Below are 18764 nucleotides of genomic sequence, written 5' to 3' on the forward strand. Positions count from 1 at the left end.
TGGAAAGAAAAGCTGAGAGGAGGTCATAGGTGGTGAAAGCTGAGAATATATCCTAGGAGAGGAGGGTGGGAGGTCTACTTACTGGCCACCAGGTCATGGATCTTCCAGCCAGGAAATAGCCACCAATGGTCCCTCGGCTTGCGCGGATGGACGACTGGAAAGAATATGCAGATATGTTAGTATTTTCCAAGTCTTTCTACAGTCCTCTCCTTTCATCCCCAATTAACTGGCCGCTTGGTGCAGGCATTGTGAGAACAAAGAAGGCTAGAACTGAGGTAGAGTAAAGCTGTCTGTATACTGATGGTGTCAGTATCTTTAAACTATAGTCTGTGGGAGAGCCACATTATCTTTGTTACTTTTGCCTACCATCTATTTCTCAGGACTGATGGGAAAAGCAAAGGAAGCAATGGCTCTCTAGGGTCTTCAGGAAGAACAGAATGCCGTGAAAACATTCTGGATGGTAATCAGGTTCTCCTTATTTCCCCCTCTTTTAGTAGCTTCTTCCAAAAGATGGGTTGGAATCGGTTTCAGGGCCATAATGACCAACTCTTCCCTGAGCTAGCCTCTTCTTTCTTCCCAGGTGGACTTCTACACTGAAGAAGACATTGTCGTAGCTGTCTGGCCAAGGTCTGTGAACACTGGGCAGAATGAAGAACTCTATTTGGGCCATTTGTTGATATGGCCTGGAGTTGGAGCATACCATTGAGACCAGTGAGGATCCTGGAAGGAGCCAGTAGGTGGTCAGTCAATAACCTGTTTTGGGATGTGAGTGTAACTACTTTCTCTGGGGACATGAGACCAATGTTTTGGTCAAGACACCAGCAGAATTTGAATGATAGCTATGCATTCTCCAAATCTGTGGTATTGATGTGGAGAAGAGGGCATAAGTTAGGCTCAGGGTGTCTAGAGATTGTTAGGGTATGATGAAAGATTGTGATGTGGGCTGAGAGTGGGTAAAGGTGTGTTGCAATTTGTGTTAAATACTTCCCAGTGTACTATCAGACATGGAGATTTTAGGAACTGTTTGCTTTTTTTTTTTTGGTTCTTTTTTTCGGAGCTGGGGACCGAACCCAGGGCCTTGTGCTTCCTAGGTAAGCACTCTACCACTGAGCTAAATCCCCAGCCCCAGGAACTGTTTGCTTTATGAGGACTCTGGCTTAGTATGCTAATACATTGATGGATTAAAAATTGAATTGACTATTGGGAGGTGGTAGAAACCATGGAAAATGAGTCCAGATTAGAAAGAAGTGGGTCACAGGGGGTGTGAATTTGAAGGTTATGTCTCGTCACCGGCATTGTCCTCTCTTCCTGTCTGTTTCCCAGTACCCATGAGATAATGATGCTCCTCCATTCCATGCTTCTGTTGCCTTCCCATGCATCCATTATAATAGCTGACTGCAGTCTGAGGCCTCGGAAACCTGGAGCCTAAATATACCTTTAGTTTTTTAAGTTGATTTACAACATTTTGTCACAACTGGAAATTGACACAGGTGTAAAAGTTACTTCAGAGTGGGAGGCCACAAATCTGACTCTATATGACAAGAGAGATCCTTGAAGTAGAGGAAGGAAAAGGAAAAGGAATTAGGGGTCTCCCGCTGGCCATCTCACAGGGGCTGCTGAGCTCCTGCCTAGTGACCTCTTCCCCCATACAAAGCCTGTGAAACAAGGGCTAACCCCTCCCCAGAGGAGAGGACTAAGGTCCATAGGAATTCCTGACTAACAGAGTACAGTGATAATCCACCTCACGGTAGTCAGTAGGTACTGACCTTTCCACAGAATCTTGTGTTGATAAGAGTCGCTGTTTATTGCCCAGAACCTGCATGCCAGGCACTGTGCCAGGTGCTTGTATGTGTCCTGTCACTGAATGATTATAACTTTCAATAGAGTCAACTGCAAATACATGGGGAGCTAAAAGGTTTCCACATCCCCAGGGCCATATGGCTCTGACTGCTCTGGGCTCAGGGTCCTCTGACCTCAACATTCTGTACCTGGCCTCAGTTTTGTGGTTTCTGTGAACAATAGGAACATTGGAATCTGGAAAGTGCTATTCCCCAAGATAGTATGCATCCAGCTCCTTATTCAAGATATGAATAGAAATAGAGGAAGGCTAGGGAATGAGCCTTCTCTGAGTTAGGAATCTTGAGGCAGAAGAGAGGAGAGTCAGACTCACAGAAGCTAAAGGGGAGAGGAGTCAGAGTTCCTGGTCTGACCTGCCTCATTCACCATGAATCCATCGCTCAGGCAGGCCATAGGCCTCTCTGGGCTTCAGTCATCTCTCTCTTACTTCTCTCCAAGCTCAAAATAAGAGCCTTTTCTTCCTCCCTGTCAGGCTTAAGCATTACTTAATTCCCACTCACCCAAATTCCCACAGCAAGGACAAAGACAAAGTAGATGACCACCACCACGATGTCATAGGTGTGCAGGCTGACTCCAGAGCCCAGGGCTTGGTGTGTTGTCTCAGCTCTGAGTCCATCCCTTGAAGCTCCAGGTTCCATTGCTGCTAGCTCCTTGCTCATCTGTTACTGTTGGTTCTCAGAAGGCTGGACTTTGATGTCTTGCTGACTTCATTCCTTTCCTTTAATGATTAGACAAACCCAAGTATTATTAGCCTTTGAGAAAGGGAGGAGCTCTGCTGGCATGTGAGGTCCTGCCCACATTTCCTCTAGCTGCAGTGCCTTCCCCTGCATACTTTGTACCCTCCCTCTCTTTGCCTGCTGCCATTGTATAGACCTGCATGCACATGTGTTTGCATGCACACACACTTCAGAAATCAAGGTACTCAAGCATCTGCTTTGTAGAAGAGGAACTAAGTACAGTGATTGTGGATCCGAGGCTGAAGTTTCAGTTTCTTAGTCATCAGTTTAATACAACTTTCCTTTACTCAATAAGAGGCTGAAGAGGGAAGACAGAAGAGTCTATGATCATCTTTGTAAAGCCATTGCTACCTCATAGACCTTCACTTCTAACCCTCACCAAGGTTCCCTCTTTTACAATGGAGGAAAATGAAACCTAGGGAAAGCTTAATTAAGTTTTCTTGCAAAGAATGGGGTCATTTGTGTCAAGGCAGGCCAATTTTACATTTGCTGTACTCAATTCACACTTCCTGTCCCTGGCTGTGACAGGTGAAATGGTTGAGGTCAGAGTCTACCTGGGAAAAGGTAGCGTTCACTGAAGAAGATCATCTTTTAAGATTTAGGCAGCTGCATTTCTTGTCCCTACCATGTCTTTTTACCACACTTGTGATGACTTTGGGCAAGTTGTTGTTTCTAAACTTAGGCATCCTTCTCATAAATGTGCACCCTGTACCCTGCTTACCTTACTGCAATAAGGAGGTACCAATATGATCCCAAGTTCCCCTTCAAACTCTGGGCTATTTGGGTGGTCAGTGCTAAGACAGAAAAACCAGTATTAGCCACTATTTACCCAATGGGTCCTAAAACTAGGCACGAGGCATGCCTGTGAATATCATTCTGTAATAGTTATATTTAGACCTTGTGATCTGTGAGTGCTGTGTTCCTGTGCATAAGCAGGCCAGTTTCTAGTTGGGGGTTGGTAAAGGGGCCCCACTGACCATGAATTCCCACCTCAGTGTGTTGTGGAAAAGCACAGACCTGGGTGTAGGGAACAGATTCTCTTTGACTTTAATTAGAGAATAAAGCAAGTAAAAAGCAGAGGTGTGCACCTCTTTTGGGTTGGCCATTTAGCCCAAAACAAGTATAGGCCATCCAGAGCCACAAGGAGTTGGGCATGGATCTGCCAGGGTAGCCAGTTGGAGTAGGTAGAATAGAGTATAACATTCATTTGGGTTACAGGACAGAAGGGCAGAGAGGCATGTATTTACATGTAAATAAGTATTTATCAGGTAAATGAGAGGGGTAAGGAGCTCAGTCACTGTTAGCAATATAAGCAACAAATGAAGGACAGCTCCTGGTGCACTGCTTGAAGAGGGGTAACTAGGCTTGCTATTGCATGGATGTTGTTCCAGAGGGATAGAGGCTAGGTGTGAGTTCAGGACCCTGAGAATGGCACAGTGCTTCTGTGGCTCATTTCTTCAGAGAAGGATGAGGGTATAGCTGGGAGAAGAGAGCTGAACCCAGAATGTTCTGTTCTCTCCACTCACAAAGGCCATCTGGGTCCTTAGGGATCTCCTGCCTAATCACCCTACACCTGTCCTCAGCTGTCTCCTCACAAGTGCCTGAGGTTGAGCCCACAAGTTTTGTAGCTGGTCTAATCCTAAACCAGCAGGTTTGGCCACAAACTATCAAAGCTATCAGAACATGGCAGTGAACACTGAATACTGGAGGCCAAGGACCTGAAGTGTCTTGGGGCCCCTAGAAAAAAAGCCAGCTTTCTGCTTGTTCTCCAGCAAAATCTTCTCAGGGGTGCCCTACTCAAGTCAAAATTTCTGTACCAAGAACATTTCTTCTTCTTCCTTTGATTGTAGCTACCAGACTTGGCAGCAGCACTTCTGAGAACTCAACTCTAGAGAGGATAGGATGCACAGGGTAGAGAAGTCTAACTATTGAATAAAGACTAAATGAAGTATTGAACAGTGTGGGGTACTTGGCATTACAATTTCTGAATAATATTTGAATTGAGGTTATATGTTCAATCCTAAAATGTCAGAATTTCCATGCAATTATCACCAGGAAATGACCCGAATTCTAAGTTAGGTATGTGAGAAGAATGTCCCAATGAACAAGCAGCTTAACAAAATTGCCTTTAGGATCACTTCCCTGAGTCCAGCCTATTTCACCTACAGCTCACAGTACATGGGAGATCGGACCCATCTCCTGCATCTTAGCTGGGTTTTTGACTGGGTCCTTAATGAAGACTTTGGAATTCTTGGAATCCTTGCTAGAGTATTGAATCCCATAACTTCTCAGGCTCACCATTCTTGATCACTATCATTTCAGTCACTTTGGACAGTTCATGTGGCACATACTCTTAGCCTCTCCTGCTGTGTCTGTCATGTCATTTCCCCTTTGGTCATTCTACCGGGCACAAGTGAACAGGTTGCCTTGCCAGCTATCATAGTGCACTGGCCTATGGGCACCTTCTGGGAGCTCTTCCTTTCCCCACACTCCTCAGAGTTGGGATGAAAATCCTTCCTGTGCTTCCTCGCTGCTGGGCTATATGATGGGGGTGAGGCATGCTTGCCTCATCTCTGGAATTTGTGAGTGCTGTGTCCTCCATCACCTTCTTTTCTCAGAAGCCTGGGGACATCCTGAGCTCCAGAGTGCCTTGCTCATTTTCCCAAATGTAACTGCTGGTTTGGGGCCTGACTGCCTTAGACATGAGATCCTGGATTCTCGAACGGTCTTATTTTTATTCATGATTAGAGCGAAGCCATTGAAGGGATGTGATGAGACTGGTCTTTTAGAAATTCCTCTTGAGGCCAGTGTGTGTGATAGGCAAGAATGAGGCAGCTGGTGCTATAGTTAAACAGAGCAGGGCATAGAGCAAGGGGGAGATGAAAAGGTCATACCTAGCTGTTCTTACTAAGCAAGATGTGTGCTGACTTGCATGGTTCTTTCCCTTAGGGTCTTCTCAACCACCTGGAGTCCTTCTCACGTAGTCCCTAGTGCCATTAATGTGAAACATATTCAATTTTGATTCAACCCAAAGGACTGATATTTTCCCCCAATAAAGGTCAGTTGGAGTTTTTGACCAAGCAGAGGAATTGCTGATGGGAGGCTTAGAGTACATGGAATCAGAGAAGTACCCAGCCTTTCCCTTTCCATGCACTATACAATCAGTTCTTTCATGAAAGGGAAGGACCATTCATGAAGCTGCCTACGTGACTCCTGTCTCCTTGTAGGGTTCCTTACTTTGGTAATGCTGGGCAGGCTCTGTGTACCTCCTACTGGCCTGTACCCAGGCTACATACAAGTTCTTCCTGTAAAACCAGTCCTTGCCAGGATCCCTACTGACAACTTCCTTATTGACAACAATAAAGGATAGAGACTAATGTTTAAGATTACCGCTTATAATACTGGGTCGCTTACATAACAAACAGTGGCATCTGGACATGGATTTATTATTATTTTCAGGCATAAAAATATTAGTTAACTCCTGGGCTTGTTTGGGTTTTGACTCTGGGCTTGGATAACTCTAAAGGTGCTCAGGACCATGCTCCCTTCTCTCCTTACCCTCTGTCTCTAGAGAGAGAACAGAGAAGGACTTATTCTTGCTTGTGGTTGGCTAGAGATCTGCTCTGTGCTGTTCCTTCCAACTTGAGCTCAGAGCAGGTTGCAAATGCAGCTAAACTAGGAATGGGAGGCTCCCCAGGTTTGGGTCTTGGTTCCATGCCAGTGATTACCATTGCAGTCTTCACTCAGTCCTCCGCCCTGCCTTTTGTAATTCTCAGACCTTCAGGCCTGGGGATGCTTTTTTCACGTGCCCATGTTCAGTTCAGTTCAAACCCAGATCTCATTCACTAACCATGTAAGGCCCAGGTCAGGCTGTGCCATACCACTGCAGAGTACGCTACCCCTAAGAGAGCAACACCAGCAGCATCCCACCATAGAACAAGACACTCTCACAGGGCCAGGTCTGGATCCTGGCAAGGAGATCACATGGTCTGCAGGGCCAGAGTGGATACCTGTTGTTCTGCTCACTGGTCCCTCTCTCCAACTGTCGAAGGCAAAGTTTCTGGGGGTCTCCAGTGTCCAGATGGTTCCTGAAGAAAAAAGGAGACCCTATGTGTACAAGATTGATGCTTAATTGTAAGGGGAAAGAATGTAGATGTATAAGTCTGAGAAAGATGGCAACAGAGTACCAGAAATGGAGAAGGAAGAGAGAGAGAGAGAGAGAGAGAGAGAGAGAGAGAGAGAGAGAGAGAGAGAAAGAGAGAGAGACTCATATTTTACTCACCCAAAACAACCTGTGCAGCCTGGCCTAGTCAAAATATCCTGGGTTTAGTGTCTGAGCCTCAAGCTCTTCAGTGCCAAGGTGTGGCATTTAACAACTTCCCCCAATCACAGAAGACTGAGAAGGAGCCCTGGCTTCTTCTCCAAAGGGTGGCAGGAAAGGCCCTGAATTTCACTCCAGTCACTGGGCCTTGGTTTCTGAGAGACAGTGTCTGCTCTTGTGGTAAGGTGTGATTCTGTAATACAGTGAACACACTGTTTGGGTTCAGATTTGCCCAGGCCCCCAGGGGATGTGGGAAGGGAGACACAGCTCAGTATGAGGCTCTGTCACTGTTGTGGTCACAGTCTGTTCTCACACCTGGGCAAACAGGTTTCTCAAGGCAGGAAGACAGCATTTCAGTTTCCAGAAGAACAAATTCTGGGCTCTGATGAATAGCGTGGTATCTTTGCTTGATCATATCATGTTGTATGCTTGGAACACAATGAGCAGTATAGCTCGTGCATTCTCATCTCATGCTTCAAATGTGAGCTTGATGAAGCCAATCATTCTATAATATAAAGTTATAAAAGTTACACAACTCCATCAAACCATATCATGATTTATAATTTCTTTTATAATTTATAAAATTTAAAATTTAAAAAATTTATAATTTTTTAACTATGTTTTTCTTTTAGCATATCTGTATGATTCTTTGAACTTCACATCATGTACCCCAATCACACTTCTCCCCTCTCATCTCTCCTCTCTTCTCTTCCATTCTTGTGACCTTCCCTGAAAAGAAGAAAAAGGAAAAAAAAAGAAGAGAAAGAAAAAAGTAAAGTCCATTTTATATTGTTTATATACCCACTTGGAGCATGGTCAAATTCTACGTGGCCAGCCCACTAAGGAAAACTGAGTCCTTCTCGACCTGTACCCCCTCCAGAGCCATCAATTTTGAAGAGCTACATTTATCCTTACCACAAATTTTAAGGACTTTATTTGATAGCTTCCTTTGTAGGTTGTTATTTTTTGGGGGGTAGTGGTAGGATGGAGGAAAGGATTTCTATTTTCCTCTTTCTCAACTGTTCATCTGTAGTCATCAATATCACTGTGAGAGTGTCCTTCTTGTTCTTTATAGTCCACAGGAGCATAAATTCTGGGCTTCTACATGGTTTCTGGCAACAGCACAGACCACAAATAGAACAGACCACAGGATATCCACATGGTCTCCAACCTCAGCAGTTACCATGGACCTCCTTGGACATCAACATGGTCCTCTGCCAAAGCACAAGTCATGGGCCAGCATGGCTTCTGGGAGAAGTACAACCATGGAGGTCCTTCAAAGAGGTTCAAGCCAGTAAATTAATCACTCTTCATCTCAAATATCCTTTCACTTTTCCAAGTCAGGGTGATCATGTGGCTGGGCAACTTCTTCAAGGAATGAGTGTGCACAAGCTCCAGGTTGTTTCACATCATCCTGCTGACCTTACTGTGTAACAACCTGTTCTTGCATGAACTACAGCCCTCTCTTACACCCATCACAGCTGAGTCAAGTTCATCAAGCATGTACCAGTGTGCTCCTCCATCTTTCCCACTTCTCCTCTCGGTCATTATAGTGGCACTGTTTAGCTTTACATGCAAATGTTCATTGCAATATGGAATCATTGTTGATGTGGTCTAAGACCTCTGGCTTCTACTACACCATCAATTCTGAAGCCCTAGTGGAGACTCATCTCAAATATCCTGCTGTTGCCTGGAACCATGGAGATTCCACAGCACACCAGTACCAATGGAGTAGATGTTGGAGTGGACCAACTCAAAGCTCTGGATGTGGGCCTGGATGGTAGTTGAGTTGGTCAGCTTGGGCCTCTATTGGGCCAGCAAGGGCAGGACTAGTACTCCTGCTGCCACCAGAACTGACTGTTAGCTGTTTTCATAAGGCCGGAGAAACTAAGTGAAATTCTCTCCTGTCTCCCTCAAAACATGCTGCAGTGATAGCTGAAAGGAAATACAGGCAGTTAGGATATTCAAAGTAGTGTTGGGATTGGACCACAGCTCAGGCACAGGTGTGAGAGGTATCTCCACAAGCACTCTCCTCCTCCAGCTACTGGGAGCTTGCTCAGGGAAAGTGAGTCCAAAGTAGAAGAAGTTCAGATTCATTTGAGTTCCTCCCTAAACCTGTCCCTTGGGCCAGGGGTACAAAGCTCTTTGCCTTTCTCTCTCCTTTTTGTCTTTTAGAAGAAGATAATTACCATCTCAAAGCTGTTGGAAGAAGATAAAAGTGGTTAAGAATGTGTTTTTTGTTTTCCCTAGCAGTTATGCCTTTCCTGGGGTCCTATCAGGATTCCAGGATGGAAGGTTATAGCCTCTTTTATGGTTTGAAACTGCAGTTTAGAGAAGCAGAAAACTGAATTCTATGTGGAACTAGGAGGAGTACCTTATACATATTGTCTGTGGTGGTTTAAATAAAAATGGCCCCATAGGTCAAAAATAAGTGGCACTATTAAAAGATGTGGCCTTGCTGGAGAAGGTGTGGTTTCTGTTGGGAAATTGTGTCACTATGGGGAGGGTATTGAGGTCTCAGATGCTTAAGCCACACCCAGTGTTGCTGTTTCTTTTCTGCTGTGTAAGGATCAAGATGTAGAACTCTCAGCTCCTTCTCCAGCACCATGTCTGCGTGCATGCTCCTGTCATGCTTTCCTGGACCTCTGAACCTGTAAGCCAGCCCCAGTTAAATGTTTTCCTTTATAAGAGTTGCCTTGGTCATGTTGTCTCTTCACAAGAATAGAAACCTTAACTGAGACAATGTCCAAGACAATGCATTTGTAAAGTGGGATGGTAACACATGTTTCCTAATCTGATTCAAACATTAAATATGATAGTAGGTAAGGTGCAGTGTGCTGAAATGGGACCTTTTCTGTCTCTCACTTCTGGCTGACACCTGGAAGCAGTATTCAAGAGACTCCAAAACATCATAGGATGTGCCTTTCTTCCAAATTCTCTACTAGAAATTTAAGGTAAGTCCCTATTGCTGAAGGTACTACTATACACAAGTCACAAGACTTGGAGAAATTGAACTGGAACTGACCTGGAAGACTTCTCTCTGAGGACCAGCTCTCACAGGTTTTGAAGTTGCTATGTAAACTATCAATGGGGGGAAGAAATTAATAGTCCTACCTAACTGTAAAGCCTGTGAACCATAACAATGGCCAGTCTAGCAAGAAATCCCTAGTGGTGCAATTGTGTCACTTAGGTTTGGGAGATAAGCAATAGCCACATAATTGAGTTTGAAAGCCTTCTTAATAAGAGGGAATTCATGCCTGATTCTGTAAACCTAACCAAATATCCATGACTACTGAAGTCATGTACCATTGAAAACAATACTGCCCTTTTCTTAAATTGCTTTAAAAATTGTTATCCTATACCCCTAGATAAGTAAAGATATGCCTCATCAAAAAAGCTTATTTTTGCAGCAAACATAAATCATTACAGAAACCCACAATTAGTTACAAGGGGGTACCCAGTACAACACAAATTTAAGGCTCAGGAACACCGATGAAGGGGAGAATGGATTAGATCCTAAAAACCAGGGGATCAGATGTCAGGTGTGGGATAGTGTCTTCCATGTATAACAAGGAAACTCTAGGGAATCACAGTCCCTTGTCTTCCACATGAAATGGCAACAATATGGCTGCTAAACGAAACCCAAGCTATTACAATACCAGTTGATATTCCAACAAGGATGGGTAAAAAAAACATCAAAGATCTTATCCCTAGATGAAGAGCTACAGTCAAGTGTTGGCTGCTGAGAAAGAGGAAGTCAGTCTTTTCCAGGAATGAGATCACTTGTAGGTTACCTAATTCAAAGCAGTCAGGTTTAAATACTTATCCGTACAAGCCACACTAAATGACCTCCATAGGGGTGTGTGTGTGTGTGTGTGTGTGTGTGTGTAAAGCAATAATTAAAGAATAGGGCATGAATTTGAAAGAGAGTAGTAGAATGCAGAAGGAATTGGATGAGGGAGAAAGGAAGAAATGATGTAAATATAATAGTCATATATGTCATTTAAAAACATTTAAAACTAACTCTCTCTCTCTCTCTCTCTCTCTCTCTCTCTCTCTCTCTCTCTCTCTCTCTTTCTTTCTGTCTCTGTGTGTGTGAAAGTCCAGTAAGTTCCCTGGAGCATGTTTATGTTAGTGGTAACAATGGTTGCATAAGTTCACATACGTCCATGTAAAGTCAGTTAGGAGAGAGTGTTCAAGTGTGAGTTCTATTATAGGGCCTTGGTGCAGAGTGTAATTGAGAATCAGTATTAGTATTTTTTTAAAGCAAAACTAGCTGTTTTCAGAACATCAGTATAAGTCACAGTCACAAAAAGTGAAACAGAACAGCAACTTTTCTACTCAGTGTCCCACTCCAGGTCTCACCATATCTTATTCTGTCTGAGGGGCTATAGGCCCATATGCAGAATCTGTAGGTGATAAAGGGACCCCTTGTGGGTTTTCATTTACAATCAGGGTGCTAAATAGCCTGAGACATTCCTGGTGGTATTTGACCACATATGATGTTTATTTTTCCCCAAATTTGCTCTGATATTCTCCGTTATCTGTGTGATTTTTTCAAATCCCCCCTTCTTTATATCTTCTTTCCCTTCTTCTTCCTCCTTCTTCCCCTCCCTCTCCCTCTTTTCTCCTTTCCCCCACTCCCTTCCCCCTTCTTGCTCTTCTTTCTCTCCATTTCCTTTCAAAATTTACAGGTTTCTACAACTGAAGTTTTGGGGAACTTTCTTAGGGATGCCCTTAGTATCTCTCTAAAACTTTCAGAAATGCTTCAAGATAAGCTTTGTTAAATCTCTTGAGTCTAGATCTTTCTGGAAATCTTTCTCCCACTTCCTTTTTTCTTTGAAACAGTATCCTCTCTGAACCTCAGAGACCCAGTCCTTTGTCTTCCACAGCCTATCATTTGGTAAATGGATATTGATCAAAGAAACTGACTGGTTTCACAAAATCTTCATGCTCACAAGCACCTGTAGTTTCCAAATATGTTAAGATCAAGTTAGAAGCAGAAAAGAGCATGGCATTTGGGGGTCAGTCTTTCTAAAGTTTGATTCCATATTGTTTTGATACTGTTTGTGTGGCCTTTAGAAAATTGCTTGTCTCCTTTCAAAATTTTCTTTTGTGATGTAGAGAAATTAATCATCGATACTATGGGTGTTTTCCGAGCAGTGGAGCAATCCTCAGGCCTTGGCTTTGTGGTTGTGGCTCAGAAGAGGTTGCTAAATGACAAATGCCTGGGTAAGCACCTGTGACTCATGATTCTCCACAAGCTAAGAAATAAGGAAACAAAGAGCTTCTGTTTATAGTTTGTATACCATTTGGTAGAAAGGTGGAATAACTTGGAAAGTCCCTAGAATTTTAGAAGGTGTATTGTATAAGTCCATTGCATATCCTCTCTGGATACATACATTCTTTTGGACTCTAGATTTTAATACTGACTTTGCAAGTGCAATACTAAGTATTGGACACAGGGTGGCACCATAAAACAGGCTTGAGCACTGTCTGTACACATTGAGAAAAGAAATCGCATTAAATGGTAGAGATAGTATCTATGAGCCTATCAACCTGCAGAGTTTAGCATTAGATAGGATTGGCTGGATAGCAGGAAGTCTGAGCTGTCTTGTGATAAGACAGCATTGTGTTTAGTGTGTAGACCAGTATCATTCAATGAACCCCTCTTCAGTAAATGTGTGTCTGAAATGATAGCAATTAACTACATGTGAATACTTCAGGTTTGGTTGCTGTCTCAAAGGAGTGCATATTTTAACTAATGTAAAATATAAATAACTGTACTAATAGTTTCTGGCCTGTACAGCACAGAAATCTAGAGTATTTCAGATTTTTTTCTAGCTTCTTAGAATTTGGACTTTTAAATTTAATTTTCTTCCTATGTTTCTTATGGTGGCAAGGGGCTGGTGAGGCAGGAGAAGTGGTGGAGTATGGAAAGATAGATTTATAACACAGTAATACAAGCAAGTCGTCTAATTTCAGTAAGAGCTAGAAATTACTGTTGTCTTTTTTTCTGAGCACTAACCAAGTGAAATTTATTTCTAAGGTGGCCTAACATAACAGCAGTCCTATGATGCTTTGGAAAGGAGAAAACTATGGTCCAATATGGCATAATGGCTTTTTATTTGTGGTATGCAAATTAAGTCCCTGTCTAAAGCTACCCTCTTCTTCATAAGGTTGATAAAAGTTTACAATAGGAATAAACCATACTCAGTGGGCCTGCTACGGGAGAATTACTGAAGGGGTTTGGCTTTGAGATGGGCAGGGATAATGCAGTAAAGCTTCATTAAAAGGTGGAGACATAGGTCCTAAGTGAATATAGACTATGGGGCAATGACCAAGAGATGCACTAACAAGTTCAGCACAGTGACACTATTAACTGGTGCTGAGGAACTTTTGTATCTATTTTGAGACATGTTGGGAAAATTTCTAAAGACAGAAAGTGTGAACTTATAATAAAAGAAATAAGGCATGTTTCCTGAAGAATGTCACCTCAAATTACTGGCGTGGGAGAGAAAGTACAGATTTCCATAGGAGGTAGAAGGCTCTGCAGTCCACGGAGGAGAAGAGGCAGGAAGAAGACTCCAGAATCATTTGGGAAACACTTGATGAAAATTGTAGTGTTTTATACTACCATGGCAACCTGGAGCAGCGTCCCACCAACCTAACAATTTAGCTTTGTTTTTGGCCAAATGTTGACAAATGTGCTGAGTCATCAGAACTAATCCTCTGTTAAATGCTATCATACAGATCATGATGGATAACCTTTCTGAAGTGTTAGTTGGCTTCTGTTTGCAAGTGTTTTATCGAGGATGTTTGCATGTATGTTCATAGTGGGTCTGTAATTTTTTTCTTTGTTGTGTCTTTGTATAGTTTACATATCTGGTTAATTCTGTCTTCATTAAAAGAATTAGGCTAACTGGATGGCTTCATGTAGAAGAATATAAATAGATCTAAGTTTATACCCTGCACAAAACTCAATTCTAAACAATTCAAATCCCTAAACACAAGGCCAGATATTCTGTATTTTATAGAGGAAAAAGTGTGGAATAGTCTTGAACTTGTTGACACAGGACTGATCCTGTCCATTGCTTCCCTACTCTTAATAAACAGAAACTGGAAACAACTTAGATGTCCATTAGTGACTAAATCATGAAAATATTGCATGTTTACACAACAATTGGATACTATCCAGCTCTTTAAAAAAGCCACAAAACTCACAGGCAAATGGATAGAGACAAAAAAAAAAAAACAAACCAAACCAAAACAAAAAAACCAAACCTCAGTCTGAGTGGTAAACCAAAGAGAGGAGTACTATATGTATTCTCTTATATGTGGATATTAATTTTTAAGCCTTCAATAGGCTTACTACAATCCATATAAACACATAGATAGAATAACAAGTAAAGGACTGGGCATGGGGAGAATTGCCCCAGGAAGGGGAAATAGAATTTATAATTATGTAAGAGCTGGAGTAGGAGGACTAAACTGGGAGCAGGAAGGAATAAAAGAGGGAAAAGATGGAGGGATAACTAATACTATTTGAGGAGTGACATGGACACATACTACTGTAGAATTTTCTCAAAATATATACATATATGAAAGAAATCTGAATGGAATCACCAAAATATCAGGAGAGATGATGCTTGCCACCAGGTGAATCAGAACCGTCTAATGCCAGGAATAGTTTACATCTAATAGAATCATTGGCTAAAGCAGTCATGCAAATCCCCAAACAACTCAGGCTATTGACAAGGCTGTTGGTTACTCTTCATAAACTGATGGCAAGACCCTATTGCTGAAGACAACACTTACACATCTCACTGAAGTCAAATCAGTGTCTAACTAGGCTAGAGTCTCCCCCTCCCAATCATCTCCCCCACCCCCCGCTGCCAACTGACCAGTGTTCACGTACTGAAAGGTATTCTGTACACTACCAGAGAAGAAAGGTAACCTCCAACCCAGCTACAACTCTGAGGTCTATGATGTTGACGCACCTGCATGATATGCTGGGCAATCGTGGCGCAAACGTTCATGGTGCTAGAACTGGAGACCACACTCTAGAGAGCTAGTGTGAAAAGTGAAGGCTGGCTGTAAATAAACATGCAATTTCTTGCAATTCCCAGGCTTTTTTTCCCACCAAGCTTCCACATGGAGGGAGTTTGATGGAAGAAAGGAAGCTAATGGCAAAGATGGACAAGAAAAGACGGGTGGATAGAACAGGCCTTCCTGTCTCTGATTTGTCCTGCCTCAGGGTCTGGAATGGAACAAGCCAGATGGGGACTTGTTAATCTGTCCTTGCTTCAATTCTTTCTTGCTAAAGTCAGAGAGAGCTTTGCAAAAGTGATGCATGTCTTCATATATGTCACTCTAAAGTTTTACACTCTGGTAAAATCATTCAGTGGTGTTCTAGTACTGTTCAAATGAGTCCAGAAGTCCTTAGTTCAGTTTACCAGTCAGTGAACTGCTTCTGCAGGTGCGTTTGATCTCATCCCTCACTTCTTTGTGTTTTCGTAATCACCCCAGTGTTAGCTTTATTCTCAGACTGGATATTTTTCCTGCTATCATTGCTTTTGCTCAATGAACTTTCCTATTCTTGTCCCTCTGCTTTTGACTCTCACTATTAGTGTTCTTTCCATAACTCCAGTGAGCAATGATGATTCACATTTTGCTTGTTATAATATCCCCTGCACATGACAGACACATACTACATGCCTCATCTTAGACGGACTGAATTTTCTTTTCAAAGGCACCACCTATTTTGGAAATGGGTGTGTTCTTTCATATCAGAACCAATGTGGATTCCAAGAAGCTAACTTTAGTGACTGGGTCATAAGCAGGGAACAAACCCACACAGAGAACTATAAAGGAGAGGAGACTCCAGCTTGTGAGACAGGATACCTTTTAAATCTGTATGTTAAAACCTCTTTCATCTGAGTGGAAGAATTTAAGTGAAAAAATAGATTAACATATAAATATTTATGTATGTAAATTTCATTTTATTTATAAAAGGATCAGCGTATAAATTTCATTAAACATTTATATGTTTATGGTAGAAATCTTTTTTATATTAAAGGGGAAATAATAACTTTGGAGGTCATGCTTTTATTATTCAGTTGAGTAGAATTCTATTGTGAATATGTACCTTACTTTCATCATCCATTCATTTATTGAAGGTTGTTTCCCTTTCTTAGCTTCTGTGTGTAGAGCAGCAGTGAACATGGCTGAGCAAGTGTCAGTGGAGTAGGATATCAAGTCTTGTACACCTACTCATAGCTTTGTGAGAGTCCAGCACACTGATTTCTAGAGTGACTGTACCCCTTTACACTCTCATCAACAGTGAACACTCTCCCCATCTTTTCGAGCATTTTGTCAGTATTTTTCTTGACCTTAGACATTGTCTCTGAAGTAAGATGAAATCTCAAAATAATTTTAATTTGCATTTCCCTAGTTGCTAAGGATGATGAATACTGCTCCACCTAAGGATCCATCCGATCTATAGACACCAAACTCAGATGCTATTGCTGATGCCAAGAAGCACTTGCTGACAGAAGCCTGGTATAAGCTGTCCCTACACATGTGGATGCATGGACCCAAACATCAGACTGAGTGCAGGAATGACAATGGAAAAGTTAGGGCAAGGACTGAAGGAGCTGAAGGGGTTTGCAACCCCATAGAAAGTAAAACAATATCAACCAACCAGACCTTCCAAAGCTCCCAGGGACTAAACCACCAAGAGTTTACATGGGGGAACCCATGGCTTCAGCTGGATGTGTAGCAGAAGATTGCCTTATCTGGCATCAAAGGGAGGGAAGCCCCTTGGTCCTGAGGAGGCTCGATGACCCAGGGTAGGGGAATGCTAGTGCACAGAGGTGGGAGTGGATGGGCAGGTCAGGGAGCACCCTCGTAGAGGTAGAGGGAGGGAAGAAGAGATAGGGGATTTGTGGAGGGGGAACTGGCAAGGGGGATAACATTTGAAATGTAAATAAATAAAAACAACCAATAAAAAGGAAAAAAGAATATTTCACAGCCATTTTTATTTCTTTAGACATTCTTTGTTCTGACTCATATCCTGTGTTTTAATTGCCAGCCCCCACCCTTGATTCTTTGTGTTTATATTCTGGATGCATAGGCCCTTTGTATATTCTGAAGATATTCTCTATCATGTGAATAACTAGGAAACATTTTCTCCTGTTGTATGGGCTTTTTCTTCACTCAATAATTTTCTTTGGTGTACAGAAGCATTTAAATTCTGAGGTCATTTATAGTCATTGGCCACAATTCCTGAGTGCAGGGAATCCTATTCAGAGAGTTCTTTCCTTACACCTATCTTGTAACTCACTGCCTATGTCTTCTTCTAGCTATTTTAGGTTTCACATTGAGGTCTTTGGTCTATTTGGAATTCTACGCAGCTATAAAGAAGAATGAACTTTTCAGGAAAACAGCTAAATCTAAAACATACTGAGTGAGGTGACTGTGTTTCTTACAGGATTGTGATAGGACTTTGGAAATTAAGACTACAAAGCCCACTGAGCCTTGAAAGATTGATGAGCCAGTCTGTGGGAGCTCAGAAGACAAGAGTTTTGAAAGAAATGCAGACAATGGATACCTGGCTTGTAACTTTTCAGGGGAAAGCAAAGACTATCTGGACTATTTATGCAATATCTTGAATTAAGAAATTGTGGTTATGGTCAGTTGTGGCTGAAGAACTAGCTCTGATTATGAAGAGACTAGCACCACTGAATGAAACCTTTGTTTTACTGGAACAATTCGTGGTGGTTAGTTAGAGTTGAAAACTGATGGTAATTAAGAGGAGGCCAGCATCACTGAAGTGAAATCTTCTGGAAAGTGTTTTCTCAGAGTCAACACAAATAATAGTTGTTCCAGAAGAGGCCAAGTTTGTATCTCATGATCGCATTTGAACTTTGTAGTGTAGGAGTCACCCCAGTGGTACTGGTTTTGAAGCCATGAAATGGTCATGGGTAATAGCTGGGGCTTCGCACTGTGTGGAAATGCTGGAGTCCCTGAAGAAAGCCACTGGTAAAAGGCTATTGGTGAAGAGGCTACCAGTGAAAGATCAGTGCACTTGCCATTGAAGACCTTTATGAGGTGCCAATATCATGGGACAACTGCCAAGAACAGGAGCAGCCATGGAGAACTGGGCTGAACCTTTGAGACCACTGTACTGTACTGTACTGTACTGTACTGTACTGTACTGTAGAGGGTAGAACTGAAGAAGTAACCCAGTTCCTTTTCAGGTGCCCAGAAGATCTTCAGGGAATCCCAGCCATTGGCTCCTAGATTATTCACAGTTTTCAGTTTATGTTGCTTTGTTCATATGGTGACTTTGCCCAGATTCTTCCTTCTTGAAGTAAGAAGGTATTTTATTTATATTGGTTTTACAAGTGCCACCAGCTGAAAGGGCATTTATCTTTTACAAGAGATTTTAGAGTTTTAATGGAACTCTGAGGCAAAGGGGAGTGCGGAGGGGGTGAAGAACTCTGGGAGGAGGGACAGGGATGTGGGGACAATGTTTAGGATGTAAATAAATAAAGTAATTAAAATTTAAATAAATAAATAAATAAAGGAACTGGATTTTTAAAGAGAAAAAAAAAAGCTTTGAACTGGGCAGCCAGTGGTGAGAAAACTCCTAAAAGACATGTGCTCCTGGAAAAGGTGGATCTGATCTAGGGGAAGAGAAAGGTTATTATAGTAAGCATATTTGTGCTGTTCCATTTCAACATCCATTTCCAATCTCTGTGGTAGGATATTGTGATTGTGAAACAGGGTGGTTTTCTTTCTCATGAGAAACTCTGAAGCCAGTTCTTAGGCAGAGAAGGGGAGTA

General features: G+C 42.3%; 1 protein-coding gene across 3 annotated transcripts in view; it reads right to left on the minus strand.

The window, feature by feature from the left end:
• Slc5a9 (solute carrier family 5 member 9) overlaps nt 1-7070 on the minus strand; it is a 29038-nt gene extending 21968 nt beyond the window's left edge. Inside the window, exons 1-4 of one of the 3 annotated variants that reach the window (XM_063288113.1) lie at nt 6877-7070; nt 6605-6682; nt 2358-2575; nt 83-154 (exon numbers count right to left, since the gene is read on the minus strand). In XM_063288113.1, the coding sequence (XP_063144183.1) occupies nt 83-154; nt 2358-2516 (231 nt within the window). In that variant the 5' untranslated portion in view covers nt 2517-2575; nt 6605-6682; nt 6877-7070. Of the gene's footprint in view, nt 1-82; nt 155-2357; nt 2588-6604; nt 6683-6876 lie in introns of those variants that run through there. The other 2 variants (XM_063288114.1, NM_001395128.1) reach the window with 2 other exon arrangements.
• Between the last annotated feature and the right edge of the window lie 11694 nt (nt 7071-18764).

The sequence above is a fragment of the Rattus norvegicus genome, chromosome 5, assembly GCF_036323735.1.
Source record: "Rattus norvegicus strain BN/NHsdMcwi chromosome 5, GRCr8, whole genome shotgun sequence".
Classification (NCBI taxonomy): Eukaryota; Metazoa; Chordata; class Mammalia; order Rodentia; family Muridae; genus Rattus; species Rattus norvegicus.